Consider the following 20,483-nt stretch of genomic DNA (forward strand, 5'->3'; position numbering starts at 1 on the left):
CTTGCAACAAACTTAAGGGTGGATGGCGTTCCCATTTCAAAGATGAGACAAACTGGGACTCAGAAAGGTTAAGTAGCTGACCTAAGATTGCACAGCTAATAAGCAACAGAACTGGGTTCTGAACTCAGATCAGAGCTAATTGTCTGGGGTAGGAAATAAACTTAGTAATAAATTGTATTCTTACCTCCAATGTTTTCCTCAGAATTAGTACTCTGTTAAAGAGTAGATTTAAAAAAAAAATACTGTTCTTCGCTGATATAAAATTCTCAGATTCATTATTTTTTCAAAGCTGAATACTTTTCTTCATAGAGTCCTGACACAGAGTCCCTGAAATATGTTAACTTGAAAGGCCAATGGAAAATGGACTCCTAAAAAAAAACCCTTTTACACAAAGGCAGACCATGGGTGGGTAAGACTTTTTCCACAGAGTAAAAACTGACATACTCCAAAGGATTAGAACTTCTAACGTAGCCCTAGAACTTCTGGGGCGGGCGGGGTGGGGGGAGAATAATACGGTGATCTTTTTTGAGGGAGTTTAAAGAAATCTTACACGTAAGGGCTAGAGAAGAAAAGTTCTCTTGGAATTAAAAAATATACATATTTCTCAAACAGTATACATATATTTTTTCTCTATTTAGGCTCTAGGTTTAAAAAAGAAAGGACAGGGTCCTCACCATCCATTTTTAGGGCCCTAACTGAGTGTTTATGAATCTTTTCCAGAGAGAGAAAACTGGGAAACACACCAATTTTTAAATAAAATCATATCCTAGGGTTTTTGCTAAAGGACACTGAATAAGATGTTTAATTCTTATTTCTACTTGTGGGTCAGTGGTAAGTAGAAACACACATGACCCCAGATGGCTGAGGTAGGGGGTTCCATGCCAATGCAGAGGTAATGTGACTGAGGCCTTTTTAAACTGCTTTAGCAGCTACCACGACATAGCAACCCTACTACTCACCAGGCTTTCTCAGTGGCCACAAATCAACATGCAGATATGCAAGAGAGAGCAACTCAAAGTATCCCTCCCCAAGCCTGCCACAGACCAGCCTGGGAAGCCTTGCCTGGAGACTCTGAGTCTGGCTATGCTACACACAAACCTGGTAGAGGTACAGGGACTGAGGTGTCTTTTTCTTCTCTGATCCCAACACAAGTCTGGAAACACTTTTCTCTTAGACATATTTGATAACATTTTCTTTTCGAATTAATTAACCTCTTTTAAGCCTTTATCACTATACAACATATTCTTAAAAAGGTCACCCTAATCAGCAAGTCACTCTGACTCTATGATATGGCGTAGGACAGAAGCCGAAGATGATCTGGTCTGTTCTCAAACAACCAATCCACTTTACAAGAGAATGTTAACAGTTTCCTTTTTCTCCCTATTTTCTTTCTTCCTCTTGTATGAACTGTTTTAAAACTCAGTAAGCCTAGAGCCTCAGGCCAAGAAACCAAAGAGGTAAATGTTTTAGGACGACAGAAAGGACCCCCTTTCTTTTGGGCATAGTATCCTCTCTTCTTCCTTAGTTTATTCTCTGCCTGGTATGTAACTATGCAATGAGCTCAAACTTCCTTATCTGTCCCGAGAATGGAAAAGAGAGAGGGTAATGGTGTAGAGGTTGAAGGGAATTTATGTGACCCACAGAATTAGAATTAATTCATATCAAGATGCCCAAGGCACTAAATCAAAGGAAAGTAGATCCTTTGGGGGAAAAAGAGAACCTTTTAATCCCGGATGGAATAAGCTCTATGATCCTTCACCAGCCCCTTAATTGCTCTTTACTTTAGAGCTGCCATTGACTCTGTGAAAATAGTTAAATGTCTGATTCCTATTCTGAAGCCTCAGGAAGAACATATTATGGTCTACAGATACTAGGTTTGCTTTTATTCTTAATTCAAATGAATTGGGGGGCTTCCCTGGTGGCGCAGTGGTTGAGAGTCCGCCTACTGATGCAGGGGACATGGGTTCGTGCCCCGGTCCGGGAAGATCCCACATGGCGTGGAGCAGCTGGGCCCGTGAGCCATGGCTGCTGAGCCTGTGTGTCCAGAGCCTGTGCTCCGCAACGGGAGAGGCCACAGCTGCGAGAGGCCCACATACCACAAAAAAAAAAAAAAAGAATTGGGTTTCAGATCATTATTTATTCTAGAGATTTGAAAATCCATTATTCTAGTCTATTATTGGGATAATGCAGGTGACTATTTACCCAGAAGTACTATGTCCTGAACTGCTGTGCTGTCAACAGAAATAATAGTTGCTAGTATGAGGAGCAATAATACTAGTGACACTTTCGTGCTGTTGGATACACGGGGAAAAGAACAGCCACTGGATTTTAACCACTGGAAGGCAATGGAGTTGGGACATGGGGAGGAAAGGGTCATAATTGAAAAGGGAGCATCCCTCCATCAAGAATTCAGGGCACCTCAGGCAGAAAAGGCCAGGCAGAAAACTTCAGCTTCTTCCCCATCATGTTAGTTAGATTTGGCCAAAGCATGTAGCACAAGCACTGACGAGCAGCACTGCTAAACACCAGCCAAGCTCCCTCATGCTAAAGCCAATCAGTTAACCTTCATCCCAGTGTTTGTGGAGGAGCTCCGTCTGAAACCACATGAGAGGGAAGAGAATCTTCAAATAGGACCACCAAGGGGATGGCCACCAGGCAGACAGGCTCATGACCGGGAAGCCACCTAGCGGTAGAGGTGAAGGGCGTGAACTCTGTCCGGCCACCAGCATTTCAGCATCATAACAGAGCACATCTGTGTGCCCCACAGGGGAGCTCCATTTAGCAGTGGGGTTGAGTAAAGCATAAGGAAGGGGAAACATTACTTTTAAATGGATAAAATCAACACTGGAGAGCAAGGCCTGATCTGGAACACAAACGGATACTCATGTTAACACCATGAGCCAAGACCACTGATGATGAACTGCTGTGGCTAAGAAAGCTTGGAGAAATTAACAAATGAGTATTTAGTGAGCGCTAAATACTCACTGGTTATTGAGGGGGGTCATATATATATAAATATTTATATAAATATATTTATGTATACATAAATATTTAGATATATGTTAAGACGGTAGCAATTGGAGAAAATTAGAAATCTGTGATGTGGGATGATACATGATTAAATGGATACCACCTGGATATGCCACAGAGTTAGAGCACAGAGATGTCTAGAATTCTGTAACCTCATCTGAAGAAATAATCTCTCTTCTGATGGGCATTCCTCCATCTGGAGTTTGGAGCTGCACCCTCCTGTCACACCCTGCATCTATGTGGGCTTTCAAAAAATCACTCCAGGAGAGACTTGTTGCTCAGCCATGTTGTTAAATGACCCATTAATGTGACTCTGATGTCTGAGCATCACTTTGGAATGTCTGTCGAGATTCCTCCCAACTTGGTAAGCAAGTAACAGAGTGGGATGAAGTCTGAGTTCCAACTGTGGTCTTCCCTGTGCTATGCTGACAAAAGCCCCAGTAGCTAATGTTAATCTCTAATCTTAAAGATGTTCTTTTTCGTTGTTATTCTATACTCTTCAGAGTAATACATTACACTTATTTTCCCATCTGGCCTTTTCTTCATACTTCATTTTTATAATTAAAAAGAGGGGACTTTTTAAAATCCAGAAATAGAGATAAATAAAAAGGTCAAAATCTTTATTCCTGCAACAGAATCCCCAACTTGATACACCAGAGATCAGACTGACAATTCTCTAGCCATGCTCACATTCTCCTCAGGTTTATTTAAAGAGTAGAGTAAGAAAGTAAATGCTTAAGGGTCTTACCATTACTATTCAGCGTTTTCATGATAACTTCCATCTGTGCAAATTCATAGTTATAGTCTGGTTCCGAGGAAGCCTCACTGGCTGCATCCAGGTCATGCTCTGGGGGGCCCGTTTCTTTTTCAAAGTCTTTCAACCAATCTCGCCGTTTCCTCTTAGGTAAATTAATTCTGTGGGGTTTTTCACCATTAGAGAAAATCAACGTGTTTTACACTCAGATAAGAGAAAAGGTGTATGAGTGAACATACTAGTGAACACAAGCTGTTACCTGAAGAAGTGGTTATTTCCCCACAGGATTCTGTCCCCGTGCCACAGCGGGGTGGTGCTGCACACGAGGGTACCATTTACACAGGACCTGAAGGAACATCAGGGGGGCTACATCAGCTGGATGGTAAAGAGCAATAAACCTAGACCCAGGAGCCAAAGAGATAACTGGGGGAACTTTCTCTTAATAGGCATATTCGACTAATACCTAAAGAAGGAATGACAGAATTGTAAACACTATCAAAATACACGATCTAGGCAAAAATGATCAAGGGATGCTGATATCCCTCAAAGACAGACAACTGGACATGATGTGCTCCTGATGGAGATGGGCAACAATGCCTATGGAACATTCTTGTCCATATTTGAGTTGAACCTGATCAAGCCTCTATATCTAAAACCAATTTAGGAAATAGAGAGGGCAGCGGAAGACGTTAAATGATGCCATGGGATGCAATGAGCAAAATGCTGACTATGGGAAGCAACTAGGTGTCTGCAGCAAATAAAATGCAAGGTAAAAAAAAGTGGGGGAGCAAAGGAGGGGGACCCATGGGCTAAAAGAGTCCCAAGGGACATAACAATCAATGAGAATGGTTAAATCTTATTTGGATCCTGAGTTCATGAAACAACTGAAAAAGAACCTTTATAAGACAACTGGGGAAATTTGAACACTGCCTCAATGTATGATTAGTAAGGAATTATTGTTTATTATTTTAGCTGTGATGGTACGGAAGCTGTGTTTAAGGATACTGGTCTTTTAGAGATACAAGTGGAGATATTTATGGATGCAAAGTTACAATATCTGAAATATGTTTAAAATAACCCAGAGGGGAGGGAGGAGGTGACGTGGAGGACATACAAATAAAAAATAAAACTGTCTATGAGCTGTCATTTTTGAAGCTGGATGATGGCTGTATGGAGGCTTGTTATACCATTCTTTCTACTCTTATGTTTGAAATTTCCCATAATAAAAACTCAGGGAAAACATAAAAAGAATACCAGGTTTAAATCCTAAACAGCTACCAACCAAATGGTAAAATCAATCAAGGGGAGGGAGGTGAGGGGATGGGTGAAAAAGTTTAAGAGGGATTAATAGGTACAAACTCCCAGTTATAGGGACATATAGTAACTACAGTGGTGACCATTATGTAATATCAATATGCTGTATACCTGAAACTAATATAATACTGTAAGTCAGTTACACTTCAATAAAAACAAACAAACAATTAGAGGTGGGGAAGGAAACTCTGATAGTCTTTGTTATACTGTATATATTATAACATAATGATGTACATTGTGTCTGTGGGTTTATGTTGGTCTATGTATCCTGGACTTGCCTGAAACAAATCTTGAAGAAGCAACTGTCCAGCGGACGTTTGCAGGTGGTCTTTCAACAGTGCAGCTCTCCTCACATTGTAACTTTGCTACAGCTTACTGGCTATCAAGGGGCTGTGAAGTCAGTAGCCTAAGTAAGTCACTATAAAAGATTTTGTAGGATTTCCTGCTTATTAGAAGATCTCAACAACCGATCCTTTGACACAGTTAAAGCACTGTCACTGTGAGTTTTTTTAGGGGGAAAGGAAAAGTCCTCCAGAAATTTTAGCATGGACAATTTTAGTCTTCTCATAAATGTTTCCTTTACCTAAAAAAGAGATTTTGCTGGCATTTAAAAACAATACTCCCTAACATCATACAGAAAAATAAAGTCAAAATGGATTAAAGACCTAAATGTCAGGCCAGACACTATAAAACTCTTAGAGGAAAACACAGGCAGAACACTCCATGACATAAATCACAGCAAGATCCTTTCTGACCCACCTGCTAGAGAAATGGAAATAAAAACAAAAATCAACAAATGGGACCTAATGAAACTTAAAAGCTTTTGCACAGCAAAGGAAACCATAAACAAGACGAAAAGACAACCCTCAGAATGGGAGAAAATATTTGCAAATGAAGCAACTGATAAGGGATTAATGTCCAAAATTTACAAGCAGCTCAGGCAGCTCATAACAAAAAAACAAACAACCCAATCCAAAAATGGGCAGAAGACCTAAATAGACATTTCTCCAAAGAAGATATACAGATTGCCAACAAACACATGAAAGAAGGCTCCATATCATTAATCATTAGAGAAATGCAAATCAAAACCACAATGAGATATCATCTCACATCGGTCAGAATGGCCATCATCAAAAAATCTACAAAGAATAAATGCTGGAGAGGGTGTGGAGAAACGGGAACCCTCTTACACTGTTGGTGGGAATGTAAATTGATGCAGCCAGTATGGAGGTTCCTTAAAAAACTAAAAATAGAACTACCATAGGACCCAGCAATCCTACTACTGGGCATATACCCCAAGAAAACCATAATTCAAAGAGTCATGTACCACAATGTTCACTGCAGCTCTATTTACAATAGCCAGGACATGGAAGCCACCTAAGTGTCCATCGACAGATGAATGGATAAAGAAGATACGGCACATATATACAATGGAATATTACTCAGAGATAAAAAGAAACGAAATTGAGTTCTTTGTAGTGAGATGGATGGACCTAGAGACTGTCATACAGAGTGAAGTAAGTCAGAAAGAGAAAAACAAATACCATATGCTTACACATATATATGGAATCTAAAAAATAATGGTTCTGAAGAACCTAGGGGCAGGACAGGAATAAAGATGTAGACGTAGAGAATGGACTTGAGGACACGTGGAGGGGGAAGGGTAGACTGGGAAGAAGTGAGAGAGTGGCATGGACATATATACACTACCAAACGTAAAATAGATAGCTAGTGGGAAGCAGCCGCATAGCACAGGGAGATCAGCTTGGTGCTTTGTGTCCACCTAGAGGGGTGGGATAGGGAGGGTGGGAGATGCAAGAGGGAGGGGATATGGGGATATATGCATACATATAGCTGATTCACTTTTTGTACAGCAGAAACTAACACAGCATTGTAAAGCCAATATATTCCAATAAAGATGTTTAAAAAATTTTTTTAATAAAAACAAAACAAAACATTAGGGGGATAGTTAATTAATTAAAGTTTAATTTGCTATAAGGGCTGTCAAGCGAAGTTTGATGGAGAAAAATAATGAGTATCATTTTGAGTTTTAATTTTTCTGTAAGTTACTTTTCTCATATACTCTCATTATCTGGCTCCTAATCTTTAGGGGGACTTTTAAGCTCAAAGTTATGGAATAAGGAAAATTCACAGATGAAAATAATCACTCTTCTGTAGTAATATTTCAAGTCTGGTGGCTAAGTTTTTATTGATAAAAAATACCCTGGAAATACCATCTTAAATGTTTTTAATCTGTCGTACACAAACACGGTAAAGCTTTGGTGTGCATGTTTTACACTAACGTGCTCCCTTTATTCTTCAAAATGACTCTCAACATTGTGACTCAAGTTTCAAAAGTCTGTTTCCCATCTATTTGGAAATATGAACTGATTTATTCATCTGCAAAAATGGAAAATGAGATCAGAATATATATGTATATGTACATCTATTGCGAAAATTAATAAAAGGAAACCTCAACTAAAGTTGGAGTCAAGAGGCCTGAAAAGGGAACTCTCATACCCCAACACTCATGGTCAATTATCCCAAAAAGGAAGATGTCAGTTACCCCAACAGGAAGAGACCTACCTTGCACCCCCAACAGGAAGTGCCACTACTTTACTACCCCAGCAGGAGGAAGGAAGACTTCCTCTGCGCCCAGCAACAAGCCCAGCCAATTAAAAAACACCACAGCTCAGTTAATGAGAAACTGCTGTCACCTAACTTACTTTCCTCCAATGAACTTTCATTTTTGTTCCTTGCTGATGACTTCCTTTCCTTGTCCCACCTTCCCTACTATAAAAGCCTTCCATGTTGTGTAACCCCTGATGAGATGCTGCCCAATTCACAAATCATTTAATACAATTACATCTTCAAATTTACTCAAAATTTGTTTGTTAACACTATACGTATATAAATATGTACATACATACATACTTTTGCCAAAAAGATGGAGTTTTTTAAAAAAGTTTTATAGAATACTTATCTCTTCTACCTAAAACACAGACATTCAATAGTCAGTTGTTTTTTTTTTTCATTTTGGATGATCTGTCCATTGGTGTAAGTGAGGTGTTAAAGTCCCCCACTATTATTGTGTTACTGTTGATTTCCTCTTTATAGCTGTTAGCAGTTGCCTTATGTATTGAGGTGCTCCTATGTTGGGTGCATATATATTTATAATTGTTATATCTTCTTCTTGGATTGATCCCTTGATCATTATGTAGTTCCTTCCTTGTCTCTTGTAACATTCTTTATTTTAAAGTCTATTTTATCCGATATGAGTATTTCTACTCCAGCTTTCTTTTCATTTCCATTTGCATGGAATATCTTTTTCCATCCCCTCACTTTCAGTGTGTATGTGTCCCTAGGTCTGAAGTGGGTCTCTTGTAGACAGCATATATATGGGTCTTGTTTTTGTATCCATTCAGCAAGCCTCTGTCTTTTGGTTGGAGCATTTAATCCATTTAAGGTAATTATCAATATATATGTTCCCATGACCATTTTCTTAATTGTTTTGGGTTTGTTTTTGTAGGTCCTTTTCTTCTCTTGTGTTTCCCACTTAGAGAACTTCCTTTAGCATTTGCTGTAGAGCTGGTTTGGTGGTGCTGAATTCTCTTAGCTTTTGCTTGTCTGTAAAGCTTTTGATTTCTCCATTGAATCTGAATGAGATCCTTGCTGGGTAGAGTAATTTGGTTGTAGGTTCTTCCCTTTCATCACTTTAAGTATATCATGCCACTCCCTTCTGGCTTGTAGAGTTTCTGCTGAGAAATCAGCTGTTAACCTTATGGGAGTTCCCTTGTATGTTATTTGTCAGTTTTCCCTTGCTGCTTTCAATATTTTCCTTTGTCTTTAATTTTTGCCTATTTGATTACTATGTGTCTTGGCGTGTTTCTCCTTGGGTTTATCCTGTATGGGACTTGCTGCACCTCCTGGACTTGGGTGGCTATTTCCTTTCCCATGTTAGGGAAGTTTTCGACTATAATCTCTTCAAATATTTTCTCGGGTCCTTTCTCTCTCTCTTCTCCTTCTGGGACCCCTATAATGCGAATGTTGTTGCGTTTAATGTTGTCCCAGAGGTCTCTTAGGCTGTCTTCGTTTCTTTTCATTCTCTTTTCTTTATTCTGTTCCGCAGCAGTGAATTCCACCATTCTGTCTTCCAGGTCACTTATCCGTTCTTCTGCCTCAGTTATTCTGCTATTGATTCCTTCTAGTGTATTTTTCATTTCAGTTATTGTATTGTTCATCTCTGTTTGTTTGTTCTTTAATTCTTCTAGGTCTTTGTTAAACATTTCTTGCATCTTCTCGATCTTTGCCTCCATTCTTTTTCCGAGGTCCTGGATCATCTTCACTATCATTATTCTGAATTCTTTTTCTGGAAGGTTGCCTATCTCCACTTCATTTAGTTGTTTTTCTGGGGTTTTATCTTGTTCCTTCATCTGGTACATAGCCCTCTGCCTTTTCATCTTGTCTATCTTTCTGTGAATGTGGTTTTTGTTCCATAGGCTGCAGGATTGTAGTTCTTCTTGCTTCTGCTATCTGCCCTCTCAATAGTCAGTTTTTAAGAAATATATTTCCCCATTGTTTATTAAGGCATCTAAAAAGCCCTCCGGAAATTCTAGGAATAGCAGTATGATCAAGAGTAGAAATGTGTCACTCAGTGTCCTTTATCATTTTAAACTCTGAATTATAATTTTAAAAATTCAGTTCCTCATTCTCACTGGCCATATGTTAATTCTCAAGAACACTATCTCAATAGTGGCTACCAAAATGGTCTTAGCAGATATAGAACCTTTCCACTATCTCAGAAAGTTCTATTGAGCAGCATTATTCTAAAATAAAACTAAAAATAGTTCCAGAGCAAATCAGAGAGAAATGTAATAAGCTTCATCTCTCTTACTGATTACTTTTGTGATCATCTGTATCTTTAGAGGACCCCTATCTAGGTGCTTACACACACACACACACACACACACACACACACCTTAACATACATATGAACATATCACTTTGCCGTTTATCGTACACTCTTATTACAATAATATAAAAAAGAAAAAGTTATGGAAACTGCCTGGTTTGGTAACATACCCAAGCCAAGAAATTAGCATTAAAAAGTCATTTCTACTTGAACACATGACTGGGGTACTTGGAAGAAGCAAATATAAAATCTCTTTGCAGGAATTTATGTAGCCTCACCCAAGCCACAAGACTCCTACAGATAAACCGCTGAAGAGGAGCACATCTAAAAAATCATGAACTGCTTTAGGAAGCAAAGTTATCAGCAGATACAACAAATAGTTGGATTGAAGCCCCAGCAACTTCAGAGAACAGAATTTCCAAATAAAGGCAATAAAATAAGTAAAAATAAAATTATTAAAGCACACAATGGAGTAAAAACAAGCCTCTACCAATAGAGACCAGGCATGTCTAAAAAAGGACTTCCTAAACTTCTACAAATGAAAAACAGAGACACTGAAATTAAAACTCAGTAGAATGTGGTTAAGCAGCAGGTAAATCATGACAAGAGAGAACCGGTGGACTTGAGGACAGATCTGAGGAACTACTGACTATCCCTTCACGCCATGCCCCTCTTTTGCTGTGTCTCCAATCCCATTTCCATCTGCACAACCAAGATTCGGCCTGCTTCCTCACCTCCTATTCTTCTTTCTTTGCATTTTTTCCTTCCATACCCACAACTGCATGGTACTTAAACATTCCATGGTTGTCAATGTCTTCCTAACTGCTATGTCCAATAGAAGCTCTTTAGCTTCTACTTTGACCTCTTTCTTAAATGTTCTCTTCCCTTAGATTCCATCACTGTATCCTGCTGTTGCCTCTGTACCTCTCTGACTCCCTTGTCTCACCCTACTTCATGGATTATCTTCAGACCATCCCATAAACATTGGTTTAACCCTTCCACTATTCACTCCAGACCCACTTTCAAGACAGGCAACACTGATTATGCCCAGTCTGTATCTTTAGGGTAGTTCTCCTGCCCTAAATCCAATGTGCAACTGGAAATCTTCACAGTGATATCCCAAGGACACCTCAAACTCAAAGTATTCGAAAGTGAACTCATTACCACTCATTGCCTATCATCCTCCATACCTGTTCTTCCTCTTGTATTTCTTATTTTGATTTAGTGGTGCCACTGTTTATCTCATCTCCTAAGACAGAAATCTAATATTGCTCACTTCTTTTCTTTTACTAAGTGAGTTCCCATCCTGTCCCCAAGCACATCGCTTAAACGTCGCTGACTCTCAAGTAATTCTGAAATACATTTTCTTCTTCACTTCTTTTGCTACTGCTGTGTTCCCACAACAATATTGTAATAATATCCTAACAGCTCTCCCTACCTCCAGTCCTGCAAACCCCACACACTTTTATAGTGATCAGATTTGCAGGTTATAAAGATCACTTTAGAAGGAGCACTTATTTTCCTGTATAATAACAATTGTTTCTATATATTCTCCTCCACCAGGCTTTGAGTTACTATACTTGGGCATTCCCAGTACAGAGCCTAGAGGAAGTACACTGAATGAATGAACCACTGCCCTGAGGTTATAGGAAAGGAGGAGATTAGATAGGGTGGGGAAGGACGAAAAGTAGGATAAAAAGACATGGAAGTAAAATCAGGTATGAGGAAATTTACCGAATAAAATCATTTTCAGATGTAGTGTTAAAAGAGAATATGATCAAATTATCATGCTGTGTGTGTGTGTGTGTGTGTGTGTGTGTGTGTGTATACACACATAATTCTGTCAATTTTTTAAAAAGTATGTAAAAAAAATCCAGAGCTTCTAATAGGGGGATACACCATGAAGCTAAAATCTATTTGAACTTGGAATAAGTAAAAATTAAGGAATGGTATCATTTCACCATTAAATATCTTAACAATCTATCACTATAACAGAAGGCCTACAAACTTCATGAATCATATATGCTACTATTGCTAGTCTCCGTTTTTCATCCCTTAGAAATGTATATGGGTGATATTAACAGAATAATTTGAAATGAATATAGTTTTCTTCATAAAAATGTGTGTTCTGAATTATGTAAGTTAAGGAATACTGTTTTAGGACTTCATTTTACATGTGATTATAAAATAATTCAAGACATCATTTAGTAGAAATTAAAAAGTAAATATATTATCCTGTCAATTCTCAAATTTTTACATATTATAGCCTAGTTTAGGAATTTTTCATATAACGGAGTTATCTGATTAACTGCTTTTCATACAATGCATTACACTCGGTAATAACAAATAACTTTATTCAATAGTTATGTGTGTCAGGCACTGAGCCAAGTGATTTATATGTTTTGTCTACTATTAGCCTCATTTATCATATGAGGGAATTGAAGATTAGATAAAAGAAGTAGCTTATCTGAGATCACCCAGCCCTCAAGACAGAATCAGCCACCCTGAAGCTGGTGCTCGAAATCTTGCTTACACAGCTCTCTACAAGCAGAAAGCAAAAGCCAGTGTAGCCTTAACTCTGATATAACTAAGCAAACAAACAGAAAGGGTCAGTCTACTCCTAAAAACAAGGCACTTGAGCTATGTTAAGGAGCTGCTTCTTACCTTTAAGGGACATTTCTTACCTTGCATTTTCTTTTGGAGTGAGGGTGACCTCTCCATCAGAAGCAATATCAATCTCACAGTGCTCAGGCTGAATTCCTATCCCAAAGAGCTGGATGTCCTGAGAGGTATCTGCACCTACCCTGGTATGGTCCTGGCAACAGATCATTAAAGAAAGAAAAACCTACCCTTACAAGTAACTCAGCAAAAGTTCATCACAATCAGTTCGAATAACCCAACAGCACATGCATGACAACATATGATGAATCAGATGGAAAATATGAGATCTGGCGCACTGTAGGTCAAAAGCTTACCTTAATACACTAAATGTAAAATATGATTAAACACTATAAAGAAAAAAAACCAAACCCTGATCAACAGTGATTAGCTATTATTTTAGAACGCAAAGAAGTCAGACTTGATAGCAGAATACCTTGAGCTCCGGTTTTAACTTGACGACTTACTGTCTATGTAACCGTGGGCAAGGCATTTCACTCTCTGAGCCTCAGTTTCTTTTTTCTTTTTTTTTGCAGAACCAGAACAATATTATTAATATGATCTAATGAGCAGGATTCTTTCTCAAGGATCACCTGACTTAACGGTGAAAGTGCTTTGAAAACAGCTCTATAAATTCAAGAATCATTGAAAATAGTTTCATGGAAAGTCATATTTTCAAATATGTAACTTTTAAAGTGATTTAAAAATAGCTGAGTTTCTAATACCAAATTACAGAGTACTGAAGCCTGTGGATTATACAATGTACAGATTAGCATGATTTTTAAGTACCTCAAACCTCAGACATGAGAGGACTGTGACCCTTGGTGACTCTGCCCACTGCTCATCCTCTTTGTTTGTTCTATTGCTCTAAAAACCATGCAGTCACTGTGATAATAATACTTCCCTATTCAAGAGAGAAACTGCAAGACTTGGGCTTTCAAAATTAAGATTTCAGAAACAATTCCTTACCCCTTCATCATTTCCTAAATGAACAGATCTTAAGTCCATTAGTGGACTCTCAGTAAGTCAGGGGCTATTTGTGCCATATTTATTTCTGGAAAAAGTAGAATCAAAAGGATGACAGAAGCCTGAGGTTCCTTTCTTCACTTCTAGCTTATTCTTCACTGCCTTCTGTATATTCACGAGGCAGCTCAGAATCCTTAACGAAGCAGTCTGAGAACTGCCGCACTGAGCCCTGCAGCCTGGTCAGTGGCAGTACCCTGAGGCCAAAGTGCCGAACCCAAAAGGCCACGCCCATCTCCACACCTGAATGTGATCATAGGACCAAAAGTTATGTCCTGAGCATACAGGCTTGGGAGGGATGGATATGGAAGAACCCTAGCTGTCTAATCTTCCACAAGAGTCTGCTTTAGGCTTGTGATGATCTCGAGATCCCCTTAGAATTACTCAGAAGCATAATGGTGACTCTCCAGAGCCTCTCAGAATCCTGTCACCATAGCCAGGGATCACTGCGACACCATTGCTCACTCGTGCCCCTCTGATGGAAATCAGCCCAACTGCACAGCCCCAGTAGAATGCAAAAGAGCTGGTTTTCACTCTTAACGGTAACTTGACTGAACTACCAATCCTCTTACTTTCAATGAAAGCTAAGCTGGATACAAAAAGCAAAATCATGGGGACAGGCACCCAGACTCAAGTAGGAATCGTACGTGACAGAATCGGGATTGCAACTATCTATTAACATACTTTCTTACCTTTAAATAATAAACCAGAAGTTCATTGAGAGCAGGGTCTGCATTCAGGTTGACTAGGTAGCACTTGTCATCCCCCACCTTGATACCAGATGTCTCCAGGGAAATCCCCATACTTTCAAGTTGCCGTTGCCTCTCCTGTGCACAGACACAGACAAAAGCAGGGAAGCTCTATTTGTTACTCTAGTCATGAGATGTATCCGTGGAAAGCTTAAGGCACTGTTTCTGGGGACAAGGCCAGTGAAATTACACATTCTAATCAGCTCAACCAAGCTTACTGAGATCCTAAAACGCATGACTTCTTGTGTCAGTGTTTTAGGGGCACCAAGGATGAACTGGGCACCATCCTGCCCTTAAGGGCTTCCTGTCCAGTGGAGGTGGTAAGACCACACAACTAGAAGTACAAGAGGAGAGCCCTGTGCCATTGGAGAGGAACAATGTGCTGTGGGGCTTCAAAGGAGGGAAATCATGATGGGTTAAGAGTCCAGGAAAGGCTTCAGGAAGAGAATGCATTTGAGATGGTTCTTGAAGCACAAGAAGCATTTCAGTAGGAAGAAATGGGAGAGCAGCAAGGTAAGGGCAGAGCGTTCTAGGGGAAGGGCAGAGGAAAGCACAGTAAAGACTCGGGGCGCACTGGATGATTTCAGGTGGGAAAGTCAATGTGGGAAAGTAGTGGGAGATGGGGCTGGAAGAGCAGGCTGGGTCCCTTTTGCAGAGGGCCTCAAATTCATTCAAGTTATTCAAGAAATATTTATGTGTTAGGTACAGATCTAGGGCTGAGCATATAAAAGCAAACAAAACAAAGCTACTCCTTTCATGAAAACTTATATTCTAATGGAAGGAGAGAGACCATGACAAAACAGACAAGTAAAATACAGAATTTCCAAAGGTGATATGGGCTATGAAGAAAAATAAAGCAATGTAGGAGTTATAGAAAGTTGGGTATATGTTTGTGATATCTACAAGACATATAAGCAGCAGGCTGGACTAGGTTCCAGTTACTGATTTCAAGCTACCTGACTGGGATGGTCCAATACTTACAAGTGGTCAATGAGATTAAACTGTTCATGAAATGTACAGTGTAGAGGTTCATCTCTCTCTCATACACACACACACTCACACGATTAGTCCTTGCTTTTTATTTTCTCAAGTACAGTTCATAACAGCATTTGCTAACAAGCTGAAGAATCAAGCACACTGAAAAAACTACTGATATGCTGCATGTTGTAAATTCTCTGCCAATCAGGTAGCTGCATGCTTTGCCAGGTGATCTAAAACCACAGAACAGGTTTCTGGTTAAATGTGAAAAGCAGAACGTATTAAAGATGTTTCCTGAACCATGCCTGTACAAATTCAGTGCTCTGCAACACTTCTAGCAAATACAGGGACCAAACGGTAGTTAATAAAAAACAATGAAGTCAGTGTCTAAAGAGGATCTTTGCAGGCTCCAGTTCAGCAGAAAGAGGTCCTTAAAGGACTTTTTGAGGATGATAAGTGGCTATACAGAAAAGACAGCAAATGAAAAAGAATCACTATAGCACAGGGAAATATATTCAATATCCTGTGATAAAACACAATGGAAAAGAAAAAATATAAAAAGGATGTCTACATGTGTATAACTGAGTCACTTTGCTGTACAGCAGAGATTGGCACAGCACTGTAAATCAACTCTACTTCAATTAAAAACTAAAATTTAAAAAAAAATCACAATATTTTAGGCCCAAGTTATCAAGCTACCTGTGCAATTTCTTCTGTTTTCCTCAGCTTCTCTTCCCAAGTCACTGTTAGTTCTCTTATCAGCTTTTCAGACTCTTCGAGCTTCTCTTTCAGTTCAGGGGCCTTCATAGCCTTTAAAATGAAAGCAGAGAAATCTGATTTTCTAATTTTTTCCACCACTGTGTACAAGACAATCCCTTATTGTCCTTCTTAAGAGGTTATCAACTGTCTGTTGGAAGCAATTAAGCCACACACTGTCAGGGGGTTTTAGACCTTTATTAATCAAATGAAGTGAAAGAGTAAATGGCTGCTACTCTTTGAAGGAGAAAGAGAAATTCCAGTGCCCTGAATTAAATTGATACAAATCATCCCAGAGTAATTTTACCCATCATACTTAAATTTCACATTTAAAGACCTAAAAGATGCTAAAGTTCATCTTCAAAATAGAAAAGTATGAGAACAAATTACTTAAGTAGACTTCTTTTTCAATAAGACAGAGATCAACACACATCACTTTATAAACACATTCCAGTTATATTAACCTACCAGGAAAGGTGGCAATTCTTCTCATTTATTTTAAAATTTGAGCCTGGGCCATTTGAACTACTTTTCTTATTGATGGTAATAAACTTAGCATATTTATTATTCACTTGGAAATAGGACTTCTGGTTAAAAAGGCAGTAATTTCCCTCTGTGTTTGCTCAGTGAGAATAATTAAGGGGTCTAAATATAGCTATATGCAGCTTAAGAAATTTGTGGGGCCTTTACTTGGCCACCACATATGCTTTTTTGACACCCTATAGTAACATGAGCTTCTGCAGAGTATAACCCTATGACCAAGAAAGATGGCAGAGCTCTGACAGGAAGCTGAAGTGGCGATGATGTGGAGGCCGGTTGAGGATGCTTGAGTCTCACTCTGTTAACAGAGCCTGGGAGTGACATTTAGTGCTGGGTCCAAGGGGACACACATGAAAATTCTACATGAACCTGCTGTGGTTCCTCTGCTCTACCCTTCGGCCAGGCATTGTTCTAGCTACCCGCCCTAGATTACATGGTCACAGTGGAAATGCAGATTCACAGAAAAGAGGGAGGATGGAGATCATCCACCTACAGACAAATTCCAGAGCTGTTATACTCTCCTCCTAGGATTGTGACTCTCATCAAAGTTTATCAGCATTTTGATTTTTCAGGTGTTCTGCTACCCTTCTTGGCATCGATTTTTAAAAAAATTAAGCCTGATGCACTCGATAATTATGATGATAATCACAAAAAGAGCAACATTTATCAAGCACTTACCATGGGCAAGTCATTGTGCTAAGTGCTTTCCAGTATCAATGTTGTACTAAGGGTTAGAGATACAAAAATTAATAAAACAGGGCTTCCCTGGTGGCGCAGTGGTTGGGAGTCCGCCTGCCAATGCAGGGGACGTGGGTTCACGCCCCGGTCCGGGAAGATCCCACATGCCGCGGAGCGGCTGGGCCCGTGAGCCACGGCCGCTGAGCCTGCGCGTCCGGAGTCTGCGCTCCGCAACGGGAGAGGCCACAACAGCGAGAGGCCCGCGTACCAACAACAACAACAAAAATTAATAAAACAGGCCTCTTGCACTTTAGGAGCCCGTGGCCAAGAAGATGAGAAGGACATGTAAACAAATAGTTATAATGCAACTCCACGATCACCAACAGATGGAATATTCAGATCCCTGGCTTTGACTTCCTTTTCTTTGTGGGGTCAGAAGAGAGTGGTGTGAAGGAATGTGAACTTCTTAGAAGCCTTAGGTACACATCTGAATCCTGGCATGTGGAAGCATGTGACTGAAGTTAAGGCACTTGACCTTCATCTCAGTCCTGTTACTATTTCAGTGAGACAGTGCCTCTCTGGCAACAGCTATTTGGAAAGGGTTATGGTTATTAAAGTCTGGGTAAAGCCAAGGAAAGATGGTAACAATGCAAAATGATTTCATTCCCTGTCAGGAGCTGATTAAAAAAAGATAAAATAAAAGGAGATTTCTGAAGTTTTCCAAATGCTAACTATTCTTGACCACCTTGTCCTCCACGACTTAATGAGGAGATGATACAGAACTAATTTCTCTGAAAATGGCAAGGCTGCCTGGGAATGTAATCTACAATGTTAATCAAAGCAGCATATTTGGGTCTTAGGATTTCACATTGGAAGAGATCTGGGCTCAAGGGCCACCTGATTGATTGAAGCAAACAGGCAATAGCAGCACCTCTCTTTTAATTGTCTGCTTCCTTGACTGTCAGTTCATGGGACGGAGCCTTGCGTTATACACCTGTGTCTTCACAGTGCTTAGCACGGAGAAGATGCCCATCAACTCAGAACTACTGAACCACATGAGGCGACCCGGAAGTGCAAGCGAGCTCGACCTCGCCTTGCCACTCAGACACCACGAGCCGGGGAGCCTGGATCACAGGGAGAACTGGGCTGACCATACCTCAGCCTGCGAGAGTTGCTCTCGCAGTTTCTCCACTTCCTCCCGCAGTTCCCGGATGACTTTTGCGTTGGGATCCTCATTCACAACGGCATGGTTAACGATTCTTTTGGCTCGATCAGCATATCTTAGTGTGGAGAGGGTCTCTTCGTAGTTGTCTGCTGCTGGGCTAATGGTGGCGATCATAGAGGTCTGGCTGTTGCCCCCCAGATTATCCTGCAAAATATTTCAAATAGCATCTTAGGAAACAAGGCCCATTCCACGCACAACGCGTGAGGGAAGCAGCACACGTGCACGGATGACCTTCGTGCTGAAGAAAACTCAGTGTGGAAATGGATTTGTATTTCACAAGTAAGTTTAGGACAGATGAAAGTGGTCTCTCTCTATTCACATCAATGCACAATGCCTGTCAAACAGCATTATTAATGGAAAAAAGGCCCCAGGAATGAGTTTTCATCCTGCGTGTTTAGGAATCAGGATAACAGTACTGTCAGGAGTTCGTTGTGTGGTATTTTGCACACACTTCTCAGCTGTCACCACTGAAACAGCCAATTTCTAGTTGGAAAAGAACATGAGAACAAGGAATTACCTTAAGAAGCCAAGTGAGGACTGAATCGCGATAAGGCACAAATTTGTTTTTACCCTTGCCAGCTGCCTGGTCAGCCAGCGATGAGATAACCAACCCCAAGGTTGTAAGTGATCTGCCAAGAGAAAGATTAAAAAATTAGTTTCATGGAGTATTTATTTAGTTTTCGTAAAATAATAATCCTTCTAGATAGTAAGTATAAAATTATAAGTCCCGGGCTTCCCTGGTGGTGCAGTGGTTGAGAGTCCGCCTGCCGATGCAGGGGACGCAGGTTCGTGCCCCGGCCCGGGAAGATCCCACATGCCGCGGAGCGGCTGGGCCCGTGAGCCATGGCCGCTGAGCTTGCGCGTCCGGAGCCTCTGCTCCGCAGCGGGAGAGGCCACAACGGTGAGAGGCCCGCATACCGCAAAAAAGTAAAAAATAGAAGTCCCTAAAGCTGATATCATCAAGTCTACATTCATTTATCAAGAAGCTGAAAAAAAGGAAAACAAAACGTAACCCCATTAATTTAAAAGAATGAATTTAGAATCCCTGTAGAGTCTATTCTGATCAATCACAGAACCTGTGAAACATACATTTCAGAACCTGGAAACATACATTTAAAAGATCGCACTAGAGGGCTTCCCTGGTGGCGCAGTGGTTGAGAGTCCGACTGCCGATGCAGGGGACACAGGTTCGTGCCCCGGTCCGGGAAGATCCCACATGCTGCGGAGCGGCTGGGCCCGTGAGCTGTGGCCACTGGGCCTGCGCGTCCAGAGCCTGTGCTCCACAACGGGAGAGGACACAGCAGTGAGAGGCCCACGTACCGCAAAAACAAAACAAAACAAAAAGATCGCACTAGAGAATTATAACTTACTTCAAATATTATGTTTAAAGTCTCAACCATTTACTCTTTGAGTCTAACTTGGACCACTCTGGCCTCTGATTTTCCCAGAGTAACAATGTAACTTGCAAAGCACCCTTCCACTACAGTTACAAGGTACATCCTGTTCATTTGCTTAAAGCTGGCAAGCTTATTTCAATGTGGAGTTGCTACAGTCTAACAAAGAACTACCCAAGCAGAATCTTGGAAGCCTTCCCAGGCCTGCTGAATCAGAACCAGTTAAAGGTATCTCCAGGTGATTCACATGCACATTAAATTTTGAGAAGCCCTGGCTGAACAATACCCAAAGTAATACATACATTCAGGTGCCAGGCCTATGAGCCTCAAAAGTGGTCCTGGGACCAGCAGCACCAGCACAACTTGCAGCCTTGTTAGAAATGCACATTCTCAGGCCCCACCACAGACCTACTGAATCAAACATTCATGGTGGGACTCAGGAACCTGAGCTTTCACAAGTCTTCCAGGTGAT

At 40.4% G+C, this 20,483-nt stretch overlaps 1 protein-coding gene across 6 annotated transcripts in view; it reads right to left on the reverse strand.

The window, feature by feature from the left end:
* Positions 1-20,483, reverse strand: part of KIF13A (kinesin family member 13A) — a 101,338-nt gene that overhangs the window by 42,978 nt on the left and 37,877 nt on the right. For all 6 annotated transcript variants that reach the window (XM_024764009.1, XM_024763993.1, XM_024764001.1 and 3 more), the window contains exons 7-13: positions 19,135-19,246; positions 18,549-18,761; positions 16,118-16,228; positions 14,384-14,518; positions 12,695-12,825; positions 4,044-4,130; positions 3,779-3,945 (exon numbers count right to left, since the gene is read on the reverse strand). In XM_024764009.1, the coding sequence (XP_024619777.1) occupies positions 3,779-3,945; positions 4,044-4,130; positions 12,695-12,825; positions 14,384-14,518; positions 16,118-16,228; positions 18,549-18,761; positions 19,135-19,246 (956 nt within the window). The remainder of the gene's footprint in view (positions 1-3,778; positions 3,946-4,043; positions 4,131-12,694; positions 12,826-14,383; positions 14,519-16,117; positions 16,229-18,548; positions 18,762-19,134; positions 19,247-20,483) is intronic.

This window comes from Neophocaena asiaeorientalis, unplaced genomic scaffold (assembly GCF_003031525.2).
Source record: "Neophocaena asiaeorientalis asiaeorientalis breed wild unplaced genomic scaffold, Neophocaena_asiaeorientalis_V1.1 scaffold427, whole genome shotgun sequence".
Lineage (NCBI taxonomy): Eukaryota > Metazoa > Chordata > Mammalia > Artiodactyla > Phocoenidae > Neophocaena > Neophocaena asiaeorientalis.